The following is a 22,428-nucleotide window of genomic DNA, read 5'->3' on the forward strand; positions in this document are numbered from 1 at the left end:
TCTTTTAATATTAAACTTGGTTATTTTATTACATTATGTCCTATTATATGTAAATGCATAGTATAGTGTAATAGGTAGTTTTGGATTGGTTTTTGTGTTCTCAGAAAGTAGGCCCAAATCATGAAGGGATGGTAACTTGAGCACTCTGTAAGGAGACCTCAGACACCTGCAAGTGTCAGTTGTCTGTTGCTATAGGGAAGGCAATATATTCTAAGTGAAAATCAGTGAAATAGAGGGTTTGCACAAGGCCTATTCAAGTTGTTCTTTGGAGCAAGACGACACTGAATTTTGTTTATCTTGGCTACTTGAGGTCTTATTTTGAGCTGGTCACCTATTATTTACAGTCTTGTCAGATTTTTTTGTTAACCCTGGGAAGAACCCACTCAATTTTCAGGACACAGTAGGATTCATTTGTTTTGGATCTTCCTCAGGGTCTAAACTAGTGTTTGTTCTCGGAGAGTGTTGACAATTACTAAACGTTCATATCGTCCTATATGCTCTGTGTCTTTCAGGTTCTGTGTCATCTTTGTCACCTTTGCTTCAGGCTGCTGTGCTAATTGTGCAGCAGGTACAAAGAGGCCTTGGGTTAGCAAAGTCTTTTTACAGAGCCTGTTGGGAAGTTTATGGCCGCTCACAGCAACTGCAGGTTAACCAAAAGGTAAAAGTCTGGCATTTGAAAGCTTTTCTTACATCATCTAGATAAATGACAGATACCACTTCATGAGGCTAGTTTTGAGTTTCTCTGTTTCCTAAGTACCTGAGCAAGAGGTTGATGAAGATGGTGCTCTGAGAGATGATCCAAAAAATTTTAAATGTCCTCTCGGGCATCTGTCAGGTGATGAAGAGCAGAGGGGTTAAGTGGCATTGGGGCATTTTCTATATCTTTTAGATTCTGAGCCTTTTTTGGCTCCAGTGAAAGCAGTAATGTTCTGCATATAACTTACTCTGTAACAGATCAGTTGAAGCTCCAGAAGTTGGGTTTTTTGGTATTGCATGGTGAAGTACAGTGAATTTCAGATGTCACCTGTACTTCTGTGACATGTTTTTTCAGCCTGGTGGCATGCTGCTGGAGACAGAGGTCAAATGAGCGAGAGTTGTATAAAGACTGGGATGGGCTTATTGAGATATTCCCTGAGGGATAAATAGTTTGTCAGACATTTTGTAGATAGTGGCTCTCTTCTGCAGCATAAGGGATCCAGAGTGGGGCTCTGAGGCTTACTTGTTTTTTGACAGCTTCAGCTGAGACTTTGGGATACTAATACTGATGAAACTATAGCTTGGAACACTGACATATGGAGATAACATATTATACAGTTTAAAACAGGAAGTGAATATTGCTATTTCACTCATGGTTGGAGTGATTTGGTACTTCTGTAGGTTATATAGCATTTGTAGAACGTTTGCTTTGTAGTGATTTCATAATAAATACATGTAATTAAAGAGTCCCCTGAGCTATTTTATACTTGAATATATGTTTCAATATGATTCTGAACTGCTTTTTGGTTGGTTGTTGTAGCTTGTGTTAGAACTGGTTACGAAGCATGCTTCATCTCTGGCTTCCTCTGAAACTTGGGGTGACTCCTTGCTAGCAGTGGGACTGTGGCCAGACTCCTTACCTACAGGCCTGTTTGCAGCTGAAGACTCGCTTCTTTCCACAGTCCAGAGAGATGCACAGGTCCTAATGTATTGTCTGAATAGACTAAACCTTAAAAACTGCAGGTAGGCAAGAAACATTTTGTGTTTAATAAATGAGTAAGAAACAAGATATGCATGAACTACTGGTGGCATGTCGTTGTTCCCTGCAAAACTTTGTCCTGAGCAAATTGTGTGGGTAGAGACTGTGGTCATCCACACTCTGTAACTGAGGCTCCTGTTACGTTTCCATGCAACCAGTACAAATACAAGTTTAATTAGTGTTTTATTCTTCAGTCCAAAATACTTGACTCTAGTCAATCTTTAGTCAGTACCTATGACCCATTTTAAGTTGTTAGGATTAGGGATTTAGCAGAAAATGTGAAGGCAGACAGTGGGTTTACAAGGCAATAAGAGCCCCAAAAATCTGTTCCTTCAGTTTCCTTCTGAGCTTTAAAAAAAAAAAAAATTTCACTGGTTTTAAATATACTAATGATCCTCAGTCCTTCCTGCTCTAACGTAAACAATTATTCATCAGTTATTTAGGTCCAGTAGCTTCAGGTGATAAAACAAATCTCCTTCAAACAGAGCTGTCTGAAGGAAGTCTCATGTACAGGAGCCATATGCAAGAACTCTTCTAATGATTTCTTGTGCAATATAACTGTTGTTCTCACAGCACTCGTCTAGTATCTGTCTGCCTGCCTGCTTTGCTCAGTGACCTTCTGTAGACAGGTGCTGTGGTTCGATTCCAGTGAATGAACAAGCTGTAGAAGTTAGTACAGAGATGTAATGTTGAAATTGTGAAACCTTAGCTATGTGCTGGTGGTGGTGTTTTGTTGTTTTTTTTAATCAGTGACACTTGCCTTCTATCTTTGTCTTTTAACTTACCTTCACATATCATTCTGGTGCAAAAATCAATGATAATTTCTCAGTGGAATGCTGTGCCTGTTCACTTCTGACACTGATCAAACATTTGGCAATAGTGAGTTCATAATAGTAGGTACTCCCAACTGATATGAAGTTGGAAGCTGGCTTTAAAGCCAAATAAAGAAAAGAGGAGAGGTTATTGCATTGCTGCCTTCTTGCCTGAAGACAGTTGTATGCTGTGTAGCTTGACTTGCAAAATACATTCTTTCCTGGAACTGGCAGTTCAAGCCCTAGATTGCTGGATTTCACTTCTTTGTGTTTCAGGACACTACCACTGACTCTGCAAGACCTTCAAAAAATTATGCAGTCCACTAATCCTGAGAGTCTCAAGTTCAGTGCTGTTGAGATAGATGCAAGCTGGATGGATAAAATGGAAGTTCTCCAGGCTTCGGTGAAGTTGTTCATAGAAAAGGCGACCAATCAAGATTGGACATTGAGAGTTAAATGGCTTAACTCCTTAGCCAAAAACCTGCCACAGGTGCTTGGTATGTAATTACTTAACTTACCCTTTTGCCTAAGGACTGGTTTATTTTATCTTCACAAGTTGTATTCTATCAAAACATATAGACCATTCAAATGGTTTGATATGAAACTTCTCAACTATCCACGCTAAATCAAGGGCATTGAGGCTCCAGGGAGAGACAGAAACAGGTTGTACATATTAGGGACAACAGGAGACTGTGGGCTAAACATTGTGTTTTATTACTCAAGCATGTGTGTAACTTGTCCTGCTTCTGAATTACAGTTATTTTTGACTACCTCTTGGTCTATGTAAGCAAATATGCCTTTCTTATCACTTTTTTAAAAATAATGATACTAAACCCAGTAAAATGCCTGCTGTTTATTTTGTGTTGAAATACAAACGGTTAGAAAGCCAGAAAACTGCAGAACTGAGATTTTCTGAAGTTGTGTTGCCTGAACGGTCAGGATAGCAGCTGAGATGAGGTATTTTGCTTAATGGCTTTAATTACATTAAACTTGTGGAAAATTTAGACAGGCCTTAGTCCAAGTAATTCACACACTTAGCTTCCTTGTATAGTGTGAAATCTTGGGCTGTATTGTCCCTACATGAATGGGATAGCTCCCCTTTGATCTTGCTGTCTTTCTAGACAGGTGTGTCTATAAACTAGAAAAGATGTAGAAAGTTATTTTAGTGACATGTGCTCTTAGGTGACCTTTGGTTTTTTTCCCCTCAATTAAAAAAAAAAAAAAAAAGATGTACTGAGAGAAAGATTTGAAGGCATAAACTCATGGATTTTCATAAGCCATACTTTTGCTAGCATACATGTAGTATCACCAGTTTAACTAGAACGCTTTTACTGGATTTATTTCTTTGGCCGTGATATTCTGACTGCTTTTAAGAGCTCTTGGAGCTAATACAAAGTAGGAGCAACCAGCATGTCTGGGGTGCATGCATAGATGAGATTCGGGCTGCTTGGCTGTTTCAGTTGAAGTTATTTTTATTTATTTGTACTAAATGCTCTTTTACACCTGTGTCCTCTGCCTTTCACCTTCAGATCCAGTGCGGATTCAGCTGGAAGCAGGTGCTGTAGCCCTTGGTAGTTTCTATGCCAGTCCCCTCTCGTCTGGAGTCAGTAACATGATCAAGTTGCTACAGCCGACTATGACAGGTACTTCTGAAAAAAAATTGATGTAAGACATAGGTGCTTCCTTTATTTGTTTTCTGAGCACACTGCAACCCTTCTTAGGGAATGTGTGTAACAAAACAAAGGCTCCATTCTAACTATATGTTGTTCTTGTTGCAAAAAAAGTAACAACAAAGCCACTCTTGCTGTCTAGAACTGCAAATGTGGTGATTAAATACATTCATCCTGTGCAAATTAGGTAAGAGTGCTATGGCTATGAATCCTGACTCTGTATTCCTACAGCTCAGATTTCAGTGACGTTATTGAGAGCAATGCATATATCTACTGCCTTTCTGACCAGATAGGTTACACATCCTACTTTTTTCCCATATTTATTGTGTTGGCCCATATAAAACCTATGTTGAGGTCTATAATTCTCCTGCAGTGTTTTACTGGGAGCTCAGGTCTGTGGTTTCCTTTCCAAGTTTGTTAGATGCCTGAAAGCTACATACAGTGACACTGGAGCCTTTATGCATGGTCCCAGATATCTTGCCTGGAACTGTGAAGGGAAAGGGAGTTGGATCTTAGTTTCCCGGCTGTCTTTCTGGGGACTCTGACCACTGGTTAATTTACTTTCACTGTTCTGTTTTACAGAACCTGCAGTCAACTTAATGCTTTTCTGTTTGCATATCTGGAGTGAGAGGGAGCTTAAGACTCTGCCTTCCTCTTAGGTTTCCTTCTTTCTTTCCCTAATGTTCTTGCATAGGCAAGGTGATTGAGGAAAGTCTTTCACTGAATAACATTTCCACTGCTGTGCTCTGTCTTGTCTGTCTTCCTAGATGAGCATGTGATGCCTCTGGACCCAAGGTGGAATATGCAGTTCTTGGATATCATTAGAAATTCGATGAACTTTGATGCAGAAATGGAACACACAGATCAGCTTCTAATCCTTTTGAAGTCTGTAGCAAATCGGTGGGTTAAACAAGCCACCTTGTAAAGACTGCCCATTGACTTATCGGTGCTGTAGAAATGCTTGTGGTATCTGCCGAGTATGTTCTTAGGTTTTGATAGATGTCATCTAAAATACCAGGCTGAGGTTTTGTCCAGGTATTTGTGGTTTTTGCCTCTGTTTTCTGTAGATTCAGACTAAAACAAATCACTTAATACAGGGAGCAGAGCTCTCCATATAGGCTGGAGTAGTTCAAGGACCAACCAGAACTGTGGGATGAAGCATAAAAGAGGCAGAAACAGCAACGTGAAATTTGTGACCGAAAACTTAAATAGTTGCCCTGCTTTTGGATTTGGACTGATTTACCTAATAAGAGCAAAAAATAGACTGATTTTGCAATTACAGTACAAGGAAGCAGTTGCTCACATGTACTACAGGTGGTGGTGGTGCATCTGTTCAGTAGCTCAGTACTTTTTCCTTCCTGGTGATTGCTGAAGTCAGGAATCTGCTGTTCGTGAAGCTTGCTTCTGCAGAAACCATATTCAAGCAATTAGTTATGCTGCACTTGATTCTTGTTTCATAATACAGTGAAATATCAACTGTCACTTTGTAGTTCACCATCCCCATAAGGCAGAGACTTTAAAATGGCACTGAATTTCTAACAACTTTATTTTTTTTATTCAGGGCAGTATTATTTCTTGACCGAGAAAAAAGAAGCTACACCGAGAAGAATTTGATTACCAGCAAGAAGCCAAGAAACAGTGTTTTAAGAATGTCTCTAGATTTCCACAAAGGTGGGCTGATTTTTTTCACTGTTCCTTTTGGTTCTATGGTCAGTTTGAAATACAATTAATTTGCACTGTTATGAAATGTGTACTTTAAACATGATGTGTCCTGAATGTGTAGAGAAAGTTTGTGTCAATTTAAAGCAGTGAGATGAGAGTTACTCTGCTGTGTAACACATTGTTCTTAAATAAGATAAACCTTACGTTACATGTAGCGTTTATGTCCAGCCTCTCCTGGGTAATGAGTGAATATCATTCCTCTCTTAATTCTAAGCTGCAGGATGATGGTGGAGAGAAACTGGAATAGCATTTTGTCTTTGGCTAATAAGAATAGCCAAGTTCTTCAGACATGCTTTTGTGCTAATCCTCTTTCTATTTTTTTATGTAAATTGGATGTTTTACTCCTAAAACAAAGGGGGGGAATCAAGCAGTGAAGTTAGTGCATTGCATAGAAGCAGTTGGTCAATGCTTCCCTCGTTATGGACTACTCTTCATTAAATGCGTAGGGGTTAATAGAGGATTGTACAAATAATGAAGGACTACTTTTATTACTTCAGTTTTTAGATCTTTTCAGGTGGTTCTGCACACCACCCAACCACAGAGAGCATTTAGTGATCAGAAATTGACCCTTGTGTCGTGTGATGTGGCTGGAACACTCAGTCTCTCCCTTTCTTTCCCTCCTCCCCAAAACTCAGATCCAGGAAGTTACAACTGTCTTCCTCATACAATCGTGGTCAACCTTGCTGCTTTCTTTGAACTTTGGGATGCATTTGCATTTCACTGGGTGAAGTCTACTCAGGTGGCCTTAAGTGACGATGACATGCACGATGTGAGTACATTTTTTTTGTAGTATTTTTATGCAAGTCAAGTGACATGAGATGGTGTGCACCATGCTATTTTTAGTTTCAGGGACCACTGAGTACATTGCAGTGCTTCTGTTGGTATTCAGAACATGCCTAACATCAGTGTGTCAGTGACTGTGTGCTCTGTCTTCTCATTTCTTCTGTGTGGAGTGTAGATTTTCAACCTGCAGATATTTAGGTGGGAATTATCTTTCCCACCTATATTATATTATTATATATAGACACCTGGGACATAGATATCTCAAGCCTTCTCTGCCCGGTTAGGATGGTATGAATTGTGTCACAGAAGTGCCAGTTTCTCTCCACTGATGGTAAAGGGAGTATCCACATCTATCTCAGAGAAAGGTACCTGAACCTGGATAGCTGACACATAGGTCACAGGGGTGGTTTGTTTCTTCCTCTCCCTTGTCAGATCATGAAGATAATTTTGCTGCGATCTGACAATGTCATTGTAGACTTGGTGCACGGTTTGCTTGGTTTTGACTTGTGTAGTTCCACCTGCCAGTAAAGCCATGTGGTAATTTTAGGGAGCTATAGTTGAGTAGTGGTTGTGTACAACTAAATACAAAGCATGTGTGAGTCTGAAGTTAATACAAGTGATGGTGTGTTTGCTTTTTCTCTTGCTTGAAGTACAAAGTATTCTGTAACACACAGCAATGGGAAAACTATAACCTTTCTGGCTTCTTGTTAGATTTTATACTGCTTGTTGTGGCGTGACCGGTTCTGGGCAGTCTCTGACACCCTGACAGTAGATTCGCCAGGATTGTCACTTTTGTCTCTGCACTGGCACTGGGTTATGAAGCATCTAATTGACAGAATTCCTCAGATGCTTATTGGATCAGACCAGCACAAGTGAGTGGTTTTGATTTGTATTTCTGTTAAATGTATGTATTAATTACTCTTTTCTTTAGTGTTATAGCTAATTAGCTATATTGTTTACCATTAGTGTCCAAGTTGTGTTCCATTAGTGATACAAGTATGTTGTATTAAATAGCTGTTCATCTTTAAAATTCAGGTTTCTTAGCGTTGGTCTTATGCTTGCGCAAATGGTCTTCTAGAATTTTTACCCCTTTAATAGAAGGATAAGAGAAGGGACTTTTGTCTCTTTATGCATCCTTTCGTGTTGTTTCTCAAACTTCTGAGTTAACTGTGGCCTTTTTTCTCTCCCCCCCCCTTTCCCTGTGTGTTTTCTGTTTGATTTTTTTTGTTGTGTTTTTTTGTTTGTTTGTTTTTGGTTTTTTTTTTTTAATCTGCAAGGGTTTCCAAGGAAATTCAATCTGTTTCACAGCAGATTCAGAGCTGCTTGGCCAATCCTGCTAGCATTTCTGCCAATATGAAGATATTGCAGAAGTCTCTAGGAAGACCTCTTCCTTTTAAGGTATTAGTACTCTGTTTGCAAAAGATTTGTATTTCCAGCAATATGCAAATAATGCTTTAAAATGATCATAAAGATTTACAGCACTTGCTTTCCAGGCCAGCAAAAATACATTCCTTTTGGACTAGTTAGATTAATTAAAAAAACAAATTCAGCGAATATTAATGTACATCTTTTTTGTGAAATACAGCACTTTATCCAGATAGCATAATTAATAATAGAAATGTCTTGTATAGATAGCAGTTATTCAATATAGGGTGGTGCCCAAGAATAAAAATACTACTCCTTGCTCTGTTCTGGAGACTTGTGAATGGTCAATATGCCGCTTGCTTATTTAGGAACATAATGTGTATATAGAATAGATAGTTGCACTTCCTTTTATATAGCATAAGATGGGGCTGCCTTATGACTTGCCAAGACAAGGCCTTTTACTTTGACAGGTTTGATTTTTTTTCTTATTTCAGCAATTGTTGTCAATCAATTAAAAGAAGAAATCTTACAGTAAAATTTTCTAAAGAATATAAATCTCTTTCTAAAAGCAGGGCACGAGTAGTTATGTGGGCTGCTGATGTTGGCGATTAAGACCTAGGGTTTTATGACCTTATCTCTCAAAGATAGTCAGCTATTCAAAAGTGCACATAGTTACTTTGTGGGACTCTCAAGAACATTCAGTGCTTACTGAGAATTTTGGGAGATTTTTCTAGGCATCCAAATGTATTTAAATTGCAAGTGGTTTACACACAAGTGGAGTTTCTTTTAAGTGATAGTAGCTACTGAAATTTTTATTACTTTGTGTATTTACTGCCCTTAATTTAGGTAAGTTGCCATGCTGAAGTATTGTTTGTCTGCATAATCTGTGTAGTTTCTTCATGAAGGAAAAATAAACTTGGCAAGTAAGAATTGTGCCAAACTATTTCAATTTCTTTCTTCCTACTTTATTGAGTAGGGCTAGGAAAGAATTATTGAATTGTTGCAAGTTGGTTTATATATACTTGTACTTCAGTTGAAGTAATTTGAAATCTTACTTTTGACTGCAGTCACAGATCTTGTTCATTGTTCTGTTAGTGCTGCAGAAACAAATTGTTCTTTTCATGTTTCCAGGATAAACTGGGCATGGAATGTTTTTCTCAGTTAAAAGTCCTCAGCAAACCACTTAACATCCTGGAGCTAAGATTAGCCTTTGGAGAAAGTAGATGGCAGGAAAAAATGTGCTGTCTGAAAATTGCTGCTGCTGGATGGAAGGTGAAGAAAGCGTTACTGCAAGCGGATGGCCTGATAATTAGAGCCAGTCATTTAGAAGATGTTAGTCTGGGTAGGTGACACTTTTGAAGAGCCTAACAGGATTACTTCTTCCATGTCAATGGGAGGTTTTTTATATATACAAATGTAAAGATTGTGACATGTTCACTGGCAAGAAATATAGTACATGCATTTATGTGCCTCTTACACTCTGTCAAACAGGTCAACTAAAGATTTTTTTGAAAGCTGTGCATTCACAGCTGAGAGCAGAAGGAGTTACCTATGGTCATTCAGAGGAAAGATTTACCGAAGACACCATCTCCAGTCAGTTAGACCCTGCCTTGTTAAACCAGCTCTGCAGTAGGGTTCAGCTGTGGCCTGCAATGGAATACATAGGTGTGCTATGGCAGTACAGACTGACAGCAGATTATGTGGCCAAGGCTTGTGCAAGAAGGTAAGAAGGTTGGAGAAAGAAATCCTATATTCCATTCATGAGATTCAGAATCTCTAGCTAAAAGCTGCAACTTTGGTGTTTTACATCTGTATGTAAATCTGCATGTGTACATATATGATGTATCTATAGCTGTGTCTATATGCATATATATGTATGTCATGCACACATAAGCTTATATATTTATGTATATAAATTCATATGCACTCCTTGTCTGCATGCAGAATTGCAGCTGGGCAGCTATAAAAAAGTATCAGCAAAGGAGTAGTTTAGTGTTATATTGAAGAAGTACTTTTCTTCTTTTCTAACTTCACTGGTGCAACAATAGGAATGCTGATGTCCAAGACCCTTTGACTGAACACATTACTATCCAGCAATTGCTTTATTAATGGATGAATGGGTTATAGCTGGAGTACAACTAAAACCTTTTATGTAGTAAATATTACATAGGTATTTCCAAAAGGAAAATACTAACATTTGCCTTTTAATGAAATAGAAGAGTCTTTCATATTAGGAATTAATATGAAGGTGTTTATCACAGTGTTGCTGGGGGCTACTGTAGAAAGTCTGAATTGGACTTCATGATGGAGAAAGTATACTGGTATGCATGCTTCCTTTCGTGTAAGCTACACACATATACTCGCAGCTTAATGTTGTTTTAAGGGCCAAGTGTATTTATTTTTTGACTGTTTGACCGTTCCTTAGAAGAGAGCTCTTAATTTATGGATTTCAGTGCAAGTAATTTTTTGTGCAGTGAGACTCCTAGAATCACTGATGCACTCTTGAATTCAGCAAAGTTCTGATTTTCACAAGAACTATAAGGCTGGATGACTGTTTGTCTCCAATTGTTTTGCATGTTTTGCTGAATATGTAGCTTCTAGCTGCAGAAGATTGCACTTCTTCCCCTTTTTGTTGTCTTTAGATTTTGCCAGCTTTGAAGGATGCAAGCGTTACAAGTATTGAGTGCTTGTTCTTCCCCAATGTTTAGAATGTTGTCATTTTAACCTCTCACAGAGTCTTTGTTATTGTGGCTTTGCCTGCCATTCTCAATTTGCTTTTCTATCCAAATTATTTATTTCATGTGCCCTGCTTTAAGCATTATTTAGGCTGTATTTCTTTTACCTCCTACAGGGAGAACAGCTGTCAAGAGCTACATATATGTTCGGATCTAGTTGAGCTTATAGCTTTTTCCCTGAAGCTGACACCAGCTGCTTCTCACCAACTGTCTGGACTGTGGTACTTGTTGCACTTCCATGAAGTAAGAGCAAGTTTCAGTTTAATTAGTCTTGCAGAAGTTTTCAAGTGACTCTTCAAAATAGGTCTACCTTTGTAACATTTTTTTTATTTGCAGTTTTTCTACCTGTGCCTGACACTAACTGTTCCTTCTTTTAATAAGAAAGGTTATTAACTGTGAGCCTGCAAAAAATGTTATGAAAACACAGCACTAAAACATAAACAAAACACAACAAAATCTGAAATAACATAGTTCTGTATGATCTAGTCTGGTCATATTGTTCCAGTCATCCATATGTGACCTAATGAAAAGCAGGAAATTGATTGAATGGCAGGTGCCAGCCTAGTTGTATCTATGTATTCAAAGTAATTTTATGCTGAAAAATACTTGCTTCTGTTCCTGTGCTTCTATATTATTTTTTTCAGGTCTGTATTGCAAGTCAAATATACAGAGACAGTTATTTGATGCATTTTCTGTAAAGCACGTAATACATCAGAGAGATTCTGATCAATTAGTATTTAGTGGTGGTACAGTAGTGGTTGTATTCCCACAAAGCTCAGTAAACCAGCAAGTTCACTTCTAAATGTTTCAGAGCAGAATATTGAGTCACTTTATCTGTTTCATGCTTATGCAACCTTGTGTGTTGTTACAAAAGGTTGCGCAGTCATATACTAGAGGCTGTATTCTGAAAATTTGTTCTGTAAACATGCTGCACATCTCACAGACAGGAGGCAGTGCAGACCTCAGGATGTGTACTCCTTGTTGAGAAGAGATGCAAGCAACCACTGTGAATTTGAAAAAGATCTTGAGGAATATCTTGTACTATCCCTACCGAAAAATAGTTTCATACTTTGTGTGTGTGTGTGTCCATCCTTGATTCTCTGTTGCTCCCTGTAAATTATTCTCAGCTCTTAAGTTTTTCTCTCTCCTTAGATATCCCCTGAAGAAATATCTGTTCTGTCATCTCAGCTAGTTAATGCTGCGTTAGCATCCTTTTGGAGCAGTACTTTCACCACAGACCCAGACTACTGGTTGACTTGGAGGCCGCTACCTGCAACAGAGGAAAAGAACTTTTCTAAGTCCAATATGAACTCTTCTATGAAGGTTTGTCTCTTCTGACCTAATCAAACTGAAGGCTGAAACTCTTCTATTAAATAATTCAACAGCTTTCTAAAGCAATACTGTAAGTTCTAGCATAGTCAGTGCAAGTTGTATCTGAACAATCTAACTCTTAATCTCTTAATTTAGGGCCCAGGTATTTTGACCCGAGCCGTTTTCTCAAAGTGCTTCTTTGAAATTCTAACTAGCAGCAGCAAGACAAGCCAGTGGGATGTGAGTGGGCTTCCTGTTCTGTCATCATCCCATGTGACACTGGGAGAATGGATGGAGAGAGCACAGCAGCTTAATGAAGTCAGCTCAGCACTGTGGACCAACCTGGCTGTCTCTTCAATAGCAGATTTTAGGTATTGAGACCTTTCTTCCACATATATGTTATTTAAGTTGAGCATGTTAGAAGAGCTTCCTTATCATGTGTAAACTTTTCTCATTCCTTTTCCTCCAGACACACAGATGCTAGACTACAAGGAATAATGCTAAGCAGACAACTCTCTGCCCTGGTAGATCTGGTTCCAATGGAACTTCAAGAAGAATTCTTGGAGTGCTGTGAAAAGCTCTACCTCAAGGATCCTGTTGCGTATGAGTACCTTTCTAAGATACTTAGAAGCCTCACCGATCAGGAGTTACTTCCTAAAGAATTCCTGTTTCTCCTGATAACTTGCTTGCAGCAGTTCTTTGGGGAAGGGCTTAAGGAGTTACCAGAGACAGCTTGGCGTGGAAGCCTCTGGGTGAACATTGGTTTGGTGCAGATCCAGGTGTGGCTTCCGCAGACCAGGTTTGATCCTGCTGTTAAAAGAGAATACAAGCTCAAGTACGCAAAAGAAGAGGTGAGCATGGATCTGAGTTGGCTTTTACCTCTGTAATGTATAAAATCAACACCAAGGAGTTTGGCTTGGGTGTTCCTGGGAGAATCTTTGGTTATGATTTTTAAACTGTACAGTTAGAACTTCTTAATGTTCAAGAAAGTGATGTACCTACTTGGTTACCAAAACCAGAACCTCTAGAGAATGGTTTATTCTTTCCTTTTTAGTTATACCAGCTTGAGTGTGAATGGAAAACAAATGATTTCTCATCCCAGCTGCACACTGGAAAAACTATTGAAGATGAAGCAGTCAGCAACTATATTCATCCCCATCTCAGGTAACATCTCTGACACTCAGCTCTTTTCTTTTAGATTGGAAATTTCATCTTTGGGTGCTTGCACTCCAAAGCTTTTCTCCACAGCTTTGTAATTTTTGTGTTCTTCTGTAGAATTAAGAGTTGCTTATTTTGAAGTATGAATTTGCAAACTCAGGTGGTAAGGACAAATACAGTAAATACAGCAGTTAAAGCAGTGGCCTTTCATATCTTGATAAAATTGAAGCTATGCCCAGAAATGAAAATAAAGCCATACATCTGAACTATGGTCATGTCATTAAAATGTGACAATGTTATCAACAAATTAAAATGACATGGAATATGTACCTATCACTGTAACTCTTCAAGGCCGTGATAGATGCCAGGGCTATTTTGCAGAGTTCTTGGACTGATTGTATTGAGTAGAAATCTCCAGATGTGTATTTTAGCAACAGCCTTTGCCTCTGGTGCTGTGGATGGATGAAGTTGCTTACCATATAGAGTCCACTGTTGACATTCAAAAATTTGTAGCCGTTGTTTTGTTGTTGGGTTTTTTTGGTTTATTTTTGCTCAGTTTTTTTAATCTGAGGAACTTGAGGAAATTTGAAGTGAACAAAGATTTCTCCTTTGTGCAGGTTTCCAGATGTTCCTTGCACATGGAGATAAAAACTGGGTATTATTCATGATTTTCCACTATCAATGGAAGTTTTTTATTTCATTATTATATGCGTGGAGCTACTGATAGTTCTGTGCTATTGCTTAAAGAGAAAGATAGCCATTGAAAACAAGTTCTGAATGGCTATTTTACCAGTTGCTTCAAGCAATACTACTTTTTCCTTAATGCTCACAGAGCTGTCAGGTTGCAAGCAAAAAAGTAATTGAAGTTTCTTTGAAGTGTTGGCGGCAGGGGGGGGGCATGAGGGAAGAGGAGAGAATTGCATATGTATGCTATACAGGTGTCACTTCTTGCTTTTCCTTATTTGCTGTTTCACACAAACTAGAAGAATACTTCTGAAATTTTTTATACATCTAACTATTATGTTAGATATATGTGAACATCTTTATATGAAATACATTTGTAAGTCTAAACTGATCAATGTTATATTTTAACAGACTGTTGCATGAAAGAATGCAAAGGCTGAAGGAGCAAATAAGCAGTCTCTCCAGAAAAAAGGCCTTCAGGCCTCCAGCTCCACCCTATGACTGCTTATACCAGGAGGCACACCAGTACATCAACAGCATAGCACGGGTTTCTTCAGTCCAAGATCTTTTAGCTCGCCTTCTACACTTCCTCCGTGGGGAAAGACCTAAATCACTCCAAGCAGTACAAAGCCTGTTAAATGAAGAAGCATCCTGGCAACAATCACACCATCAGTTTAGAAAACACCTGGCAGAGGAGTATGCTGCATTCCCTGATGCCATAATTCCACTGCAAGCTGCCATCTTACAGTTGCAACATGGCATGCGATTAGTGGCTTCTGAAGTTTATGCAGCACTCAAAACTTTTGTGCGTCCAGCTGATCTCACCAACCTCCTTACTTCTTTGTTGTCATTTCCTTCAGTTGGCCATGCCTTCCCCACTTACTTTGCTCATGCAGAGATTTTATGCTCGGTGAATTCAGTTGAGGTCCTTCGTGGACTTAAAAAGTTCTTTTTGAAGCACTCTGAAGGAGAACCTGAGGGAGTAGAGCAGCCTTGCCCAACTCTGGAACAGCTCCTAGTGAATGCTTTGTTGCATCTTCGCTGCCATGTACTATCCAGAGGAGAGATGGACCAGAAATCTCTGCAGCTTTTTAGACACCTGTGTCAGGTAACATCTGAACGCCAGTGGCCAGGATTCTTGCACTGAACTACCTTGTCTCTTGTACAAGAAAGTGGGTCTACAGGAGGACCACAAAAATTATCAGAGGGCTGGAACACCCCTCCCGTGAATAAAGGCTGATAGTTTGTGATGTTCAGCCAGGAAAAGAGAAGGCTCAGGGAAGACTCTACTGTGGCTTTTCAGTATATAAAGAGGGCTTATAAGAAGGACGGGAGACTTTTTACCAAGGCTTGTAGTGATAGGACAAGGCACGGCAACAGTTTTAAACTGAAAGAGAGTAGGTTTAGACTGAACATAAAGAAGAAATTTCTTACAATCGGGGTGGCAAGACACTGGCACAGGTTGCCCAGAGAAACGGTGGATGCCCCATCCCTGGAAGTGTTGAAGGGGCAGGTTGGATGGGTCTTCAAGCAACCTGGTCTAGTGGAAGATGTCCCTGCCCATCTACCATCTCCCTCACAGCGGAGTTGGACTAGATGATCTTTGGAGGTCCCTTCCAACCAAAACTATTCTATGGTTCTACTTGATAATTGTTAACATAATGTTCTTAAGATTTTGGGGTTATTTTTTCCAATGAATTGACTGGATTAACTTGTTTGGGTTTATTAAGGCATAAAATCATAGCCTGTAATGGTTGCTAAAGATTTTATTAGTTTAAAAAAAGCAATAAAAGCCAAAACCACACAAAGGAAGACAAAACCAAACTTTGCAGGGAGTTTCTTTGTAGAATGGTTAAGAAAGGAGACTAGAATGGCCAAGGACTCTGTGGCATACTCTTCTCTGTGCTTTTTCCCCTCATTGGTTTGTTGAGAGGGAAATTCACAAATCTGCTTTCAAGATAGATTGCTTTGATTTGTACTGTTGTAGACTGTAGAGGAGGCAAGAGCCAAACAAGATAGATCCTGCCCCTTCGATGAAATATGAGGTGATTTTAAACGTTAACGGTGTTAAAGCATGCTGCTTTCTGTTTCCTTAGGCAATTGTAAATGAATGGGATGAACAGGAACGCCGGGCCCAAGAGCAGGAGGCAATGGAACGCAGTCTGTACAGATACAGAAGTAAAAGTCATGGGAAAGGACGAAGTGAGGAAGAGGAGGAAGAAGAAGAATTTAGAAGAAGATTTCCTTTTCATGAAAAGGTAACAACTGTAACTCTGTAAAGAAACAGAAAAATAACATCTAAAATAGCTCCTGAAAAATACATGCTGTAAGTAAAATGAAGTGAGGAATGAAATGTGTTTTCCTTCAGGCAAAAGAAAGATGTGGGGTAGATTTTTTGATAGAAAGGTATTAACTACTGTGCTTTTAGTTTATTTGACCTTTTGGTTGTAAAAATGTTTTGGAACTAATTTCCAGACTTGAACTGTACTGTGGTTCAGGTGAATAATGCCCAGTTACTGGGCATATAAATTGACAATATAATTAGTTTGTTGTAAAATTCTGGAATTTGTTTAATTTAGCAGGTGAGGTTTTATTGCCTATGAAGACTAATCTCCTTGATTAAATAAAGCTGTGAGATTTTTTCAGATTTAACTAGTCTGCATTACTGAATGACTTCTGAAATGTGTCTTCACCAAGCAATGTTATGCAGTACAAAAATCCCGGAGACAATTACGCGTGTCATTGTGATGTTAGGGTGTAGTAGTTCAGGTCTTCAAGCAACCAAACAGCCTTGAGCTGGTTTATCAACAGATAGAACTCATGCTGCTTTTTCTGAAAGAGGTTTAGTTGGCAGCAGCTCAGGGATCACTGTCCTGCACTCGTCTGCTGTGGTTATGCCCTAAATTGTTCGGTTCCACCCATGTTCTGTTTCAGACTGACATCTGAGCTGTGAGGCAGACAGTGTATCTATATAGTGCCAACTCCAAATCATTAACATATTGTTGCAATGTTAAAAAGTGCAAGAAGGGAGATGGGGAGAGGAGGCATTAAAGGAAGAAATAATTGACTTTTGATTATCATGTAATTTGCAGGACTTTGAAGATATCACAGCTGAGCCAAGCCTAGAAGAAAAAATGGAAACGGAAGATCCATCGGAAGATCAGCTGGAAGCCGATAGAGCTCTTTTGTCCAAGACCTCTATGCAAACAGTAATGATGGTTCATCAACAGTTGTGCTTAAACTTTGCTCGATCCCTGTGGTATCAACAGAGCCTGCCTTCTTATCAAGCCAAACATTATATCAGTGCATTTATTTCCTGCTATCAGACTGGTGCATGCCTGGTGTCGCAATTCTATCCTTTAATTGGTAAGATCTCTAGCAATATTTCAGATGTGCAGGTCTAGCTTTGTAATGATTTGTTTTAAATTAATTGTATTGCAGGTCATGAAATAGACTTATTATGGGAAAAATGTACAAAACCATATTTTCTTTTTCCAAAGAATTTGCCCCATGTTCAGAATTGTCTTGGTGGAATGCTTTGATTTTTTTTTTTTATTATTATTACGGGGGTTGGTGGGGTGGTGGTGTAATTCCATTTGTTAGCATATGACTAACACAGTTCAAAAATAAATTGAATGCTAAGTGAAATTTTGTTCACTTGCATCTGCATTATCCTGTGGAAGATGATGCACTTGAAGAAGTTTCCCAGAAGTAAAATTTGCAATTAAATTCATAAAATAATTGGTTTAAATGAAGCTTCTATAATTTCAAAAAAGGCAGTGTTTTTGGTTTTGGGGTTTTTCCACCCTGAATTTTGGCACACTTGATGTGTAAATCATTATAACAATGTGCAAGACCTCGGGATCATCACTTCTGAAAGCAGAGCTATACTTCAGTTCTAATCTAATGAATGTATATGTGTGCCGTTAAGAAGCCACAGATAAGGGCTGTTGTTTCTACAGTAACTTATATTTGTGTTCATACCTGAGGTGTAATATATGCAACTTATTTTTTGTGTTTATGTTGGATTATTTTTTCGCAGTGTCTTGGTACTAATACTGTAGTAAATATCTCCTTAATGTGAATTTATGCACAGAGGAACTGTGGTCTTCTGACAAGATCACAGCCCACCTTTAGGGTGCTGATTTTACTTTTATATGAAAAACTGATAACACAGAGAATGTAAACTTTTAAGTATGTCTACCGTATTCCATACTCCCATCTCATTGTTTGTGTGGCATATTCTTCTATCATTGTAATACATAACATGCTAAGGCTTGGGATACAAGAGAAAAAACACTTCATCTGTTGGACTGGAAAAAGAATTGGTAGCATGTGTGATGTCTTCCTTCTTCTGCTTACTAGGTTCCGAAATGAATGATCGCCTTTTGGGAAGCCAACTTCTAGTTAGCACTATTCTTCACAATACTTTTTTTGAGGAATTAACTTCAGATCTTGTGCTGCAACAAGATAGCCCGTATGATTTCTACCAGCATCCCAATATTCAGCAAGTCCGACAGTGCCAACCTGTACTTGATAATTTTGCTAAAGAAGTAAATGGGCTATTGCAGGAATGGCCAGAGCATCCAGTACTTGTCCAGGTAGAAAGACCTCAACAAATGTTTGCGGGAAACTGGAGCATTTTATAGTTGCATTTGTGTGTAAATGCGTATAGTTATGCATAGACATGTGCATGTATACGCTTGCCTAGATGTTATCTGTATTACTTAAGCAGATGTTTTGAAGCCATACCTGTTTCTTCTTAAGAGGTATTAGGTACTTTAGCTATTCTGTTTTAGTTATGAAATGTTAAGCAGTATTCACCACCTACTCTGATCTTACAGTTTTAAGCAATCTTCAATCTGCCGTACCTCAAAGAGTCTTGAGGTTTTTGCTGTTTGGGCTCCTGGTTTGTTGTTTTTTTTCCCAAAATGCTTTCATAGTGCTTTGAAATGGCTATCTTTGGTCCCATTTATGGGGCCTGTGTGACCCTCGGGTAATTTCTTACAGTAATGGAGAAACTTAAAATCAATTGGAACTCTTTGTATTAGTTCCGTTGTGCTCCTTCCCCCGAGTGCACTGGCCTTCACTGAACTACTAAAGTGCTTTTATACTAAAATGAGGAAGAAGTTTATCTCGTGCAGGGGAGGGTTATGCTAATACAAATTAGCTTAACTTTATGACTGCTTCTGTTGAAGATCAGTTACTATAGGTTGAATGCTTGTTTTTTATTCTGCAGCTGTTAGTTGTGATGGACAGAATCCGGAGTTTTCCACTCTCTAGTCCTCTCTCAAAGTTTCTGAATGGCTTGGAAATTCTACTTGCAAAGGCACAGGTAAGAAAAGAGCTAAGGGGAACTTATTTTCTCTTCTGTGCTTCTTTATTTATATTGGTACCAATATAAAACCAACTGAAAGCTGTCTGGCTGCCAGGACTTGGGGAAGTGAACTTGTTCCATGTCGTAAGTTTAAGGAGTTAAGAATGTAATCAAGAATAATGCATGAGTCTTGCCATGTAAAGACCAATTTCTGGCTTTGTATAAGGGGGAATTTTTTTTTTTTTTCAGGACTGGGAGCAGAATGCTAGTCGTGCTCTGTCCTTGCGGAAACATCTTGATTTGGTCACACAATTGATTATTCAGTGGCGTAGATTGGAGTTGAAGTAAGAACTATCCTTCCCTACTGCTTTTTCTTAGAGAGTGTAAGCTTCTGTCTCTGTATGGAGACAAACTCCAATGCAGAATTGTCTTAATCATGGAATATGCTTTTCTGTTTATATGGATGTACTAGTAACAATGTGAGGATAAACCTCACCCAACTAGCAGCTGTACTGGCTCAGGATGAGCATGCCCAGCCCATGATGACCCTGTGTATATGCCTCAGGAGGGTTAGAAGCAGGACAGATAACTACAGTATTTTCCTAGTGTTTTTCTGTTTTCATCCTAGGGTTTGGTGAGCATGCAGTGTTTTGTCTGTTTAACAATCTCTGTTAAATTTTATTTAAAAATTATTTCCAGTTTCCTGTTAAGACCATGTAAAATTTTTATATCCACAGTGTGCCACAATCAGTAATTCTACAAGTCTGTCTCAAGTTCTGTGAAAAGAAACTTTTGAACCTGGCTCTGACTGGTTTTGTTCTACTGTCCGTAGTTCCTGTATTTCTTCTTTCACATTTAATAGTAGTAGCAAAACAGTGATCCTCAAGAGTTGATTGTGTATATTAAGCGTGTGTGCAGATTATTCCATCCTGTAAAATTTGCCTTTGGTTTAGTAGAAACGGCGAATAAAGTTTGTGTTGTTTTGGAGCCCAAGCTACCCACAATATTTTTGCTTTATTTTTTCTTCTCTCCACTTCCTTATTGTTCCCAGTTGCTGGTCAGTAAGTTTGGACAATATTATGAGGCAGCATGTAGAGAAGTCCACAAAGCACTGGTTTTCAATCTATCAGATGATTGAGAAGTATGTTCAAGAACAGACAGAAGCAAACGTAGAAGGTAAGTGCTGGCCTTATATAAGTGTGTGATGCAGTTCCAGCAATTACTAAGGATGTATAATTAAGGTCCTAAATGCCAGAGTTTGACAACGCACTTTCAGATATAATTCTTCTCCTCTTTGCCCTGCAATAAATTCCATGACTGCATAGGTCTTCCATACAGAGTGAACTTTGCTTGGCATTTATTTCTGGAACCACCATAGGGCCAGCATTGTAGGTGATGTAAAGAAAAAAGATGTCTGAATAAAGCATCTGAAAGAAATTAGAGCCACGGTAACTTTATGTCATGCATATATAAGCATTTCAAACAGATTTGGAGGGTAGGCCGCCTCCATCTGCAGCTGGAAAAGGAGTCTCTTTTTTTATTTTAACTGCACAAAACATAATTCGTATCCCAGCTAAACTGCTTTTAACATTTTGTATAAAGCCTAAAAAATTTTTGCAGGATGTTTTAGTACCTACTGTTCCTAACAAATCTGTCTGCAGGTGTGCACATTATGTAAAATAGGGGACAGAAAATAGGTCTCAGTCCCTTGGTGCCCCCCCACTTAATGAAATGGTAAAGATGAAGGTAGTGTCCTCTGGCATGAGGCAGGGTTCCTCCAATCTCATGACTGACTAATGCACTCACTTGATGAGGTTCAGGTGCTTGGGTTGTTTTATACGAAGTGAACAGCATGTCATCTTCCATAGGTAATGCTCTAAAGACATAGTGTTCTCTACCAGATTCTTTTAAGATCTATTTCTGTCTTCATGATTTTGTAGACTAAAGGAACTAGCAGTGACTAATTTGTAGTATGGCTCATCATGACCGAAAAAGCCATTCATTCATAGAGAACAGCAAGTATTCTTTAAATACTTGATGCACTCTGATATTGGACATGTGACTGGCTGCCTCAGCTGCTATCTCACTTCTGCCTCTTGTCTCCTCTCCTTTCTTCCAGTGTATTGCTTGTTGGTTTTACTTATTAAATTAGAATTGTTCCTTTCCTATTTTGTTTTGAACTTTTCCTAATAGAGATGTGACATTTAGTTGGATGTTTACAAAGAGCAGACAACAATTTTCATGTAGAGTTGTTTTGTTTGTTTGTTTTTTTCCCACTTCCCTTCTAAATTTCTGGTACAATGTTCAGGAACTGAGCAAATGGATCTGAAAACACTGGTCAGCACACTACAAGCTTTCATTGAAGGATCTACTCTGGGAGAGTTTCATGCACGACTTAAAGCACTACTGGTTTTCCACTGCCATGTCTTGCTGATGCCTCAAGTAGCACAAAAGGGTAAGTTGATAGCATTACATTTGTTGAGTCTTTTTCACAACAACCTGACCGTCAGGTATTCAAGACTTTTCAAACAGATCACTAAGCTCATAAATACAACACAAGCCTATGCTGCTGTTTCCCATTTTCATGGAGAATGCTGTTGGTCAGTTTACCCCATCTTTTGGTGTTGCTAAGCTTCATGATTAACAAAAAAAAGGGATGCATTTCTCTTCCTGATACCAAACAATATTCTGTTGTAAAATAAGCTTGTTATTGTCTATCCCTTGTAGATGTTCTGTGCAGCATCTTGTGGAATCTACACAATTATTATAAGCAGTTTTCAGAGTGTGTTGAGGCCAGAATCACTGAACTTCGTCAACCTATAGAAAAGGAGCTTAAGGTAAAAGGAAACTTTGGACGATATAGTGATCTAGTCAAAGGAACAGTGGAGGAGATATCTGAATTTGTATATAGTAGCTCTGTTGGCCACTGAAATCCCTACTATACATCATGTTTTCTTTGGCAAGAATTTTTTTCTGAGGTGGGGGGTGGGGGGGAGGCATTGGTTGAAGTCGCTAATGTTTGGTCAGTCCCATTTAGCCATGGAGGTTTCAACCCAGTGGTGAAGCCCCTTTGGGATTTCACAATATTTGGCTATGCATCAGTTTTAGAGTAAACACATATTTTAATAGAAGAAGA

General features: G+C 38.8%; 1 protein-coding gene across 1 annotated transcript in view; it reads left to right on the plus strand.

The window, feature by feature from the left end:
• Positions 1-22,428, plus strand: part of MDN1 (midasin AAA ATPase 1) — a 103,729-nt gene that overhangs the window by 51,303 nt on the left and 29,998 nt on the right. Inside the window, exons 47-71 of the mRNA XM_080389312.1 lie at positions 513-658; positions 1,517-1,719; positions 2,824-3,044; positions 4,077-4,190; positions 4,985-5,117; positions 5,779-5,888; positions 6,575-6,708; positions 7,434-7,594; positions 8,000-8,120; positions 9,219-9,429; positions 9,579-9,810; positions 10,939-11,065; positions 11,975-12,145; positions 12,290-12,504; positions 12,603-12,984; positions 13,188-13,297; positions 14,387-15,083; positions 16,072-16,233; positions 17,068-17,341; positions 18,341-18,576; positions 19,215-19,310; positions 19,542-19,636; positions 20,344-20,468; positions 21,601-21,747; positions 22,020-22,129. Of these exons, the coding sequence (XP_080245438.1) occupies positions 513-658; positions 1,517-1,719; positions 2,824-3,044; positions 4,077-4,190; positions 4,985-5,117; positions 5,779-5,888; positions 6,575-6,708; positions 7,434-7,594; positions 8,000-8,120; positions 9,219-9,429; positions 9,579-9,810; positions 10,939-11,065; positions 11,975-12,145; positions 12,290-12,504; positions 12,603-12,984; positions 13,188-13,297; positions 14,387-15,083; positions 16,072-16,233; positions 17,068-17,341; positions 18,341-18,576; positions 19,215-19,310; positions 19,542-19,636; positions 20,344-20,468; positions 21,601-21,747; positions 22,020-22,129 (4,733 nt within the window). The remainder of the gene's footprint in view (positions 1-512; positions 659-1,516; positions 1,720-2,823; positions 3,045-4,076; positions 4,191-4,984; positions 5,118-5,778; positions 5,889-6,574; positions 6,709-7,433; positions 7,595-7,999; positions 8,121-9,218; positions 9,430-9,578; positions 9,811-10,938; positions 11,066-11,974; positions 12,146-12,289; positions 12,505-12,602; positions 12,985-13,187; positions 13,298-14,386; positions 15,084-16,071; positions 16,234-17,067; positions 17,342-18,340; positions 18,577-19,214; positions 19,311-19,541; positions 19,637-20,343; positions 20,469-21,600; positions 21,748-22,019; positions 22,130-22,428) is intronic.

The sequence above is a fragment of the Falco punctatus genome, assembly GCF_963210335.1.
Source record: "Falco punctatus genome assembly, chromosome: 5".
Taxonomy (NCBI): domain Eukaryota; kingdom Metazoa; phylum Chordata; class Aves; order Falconiformes; family Falconidae; genus Falco; species Falco punctatus.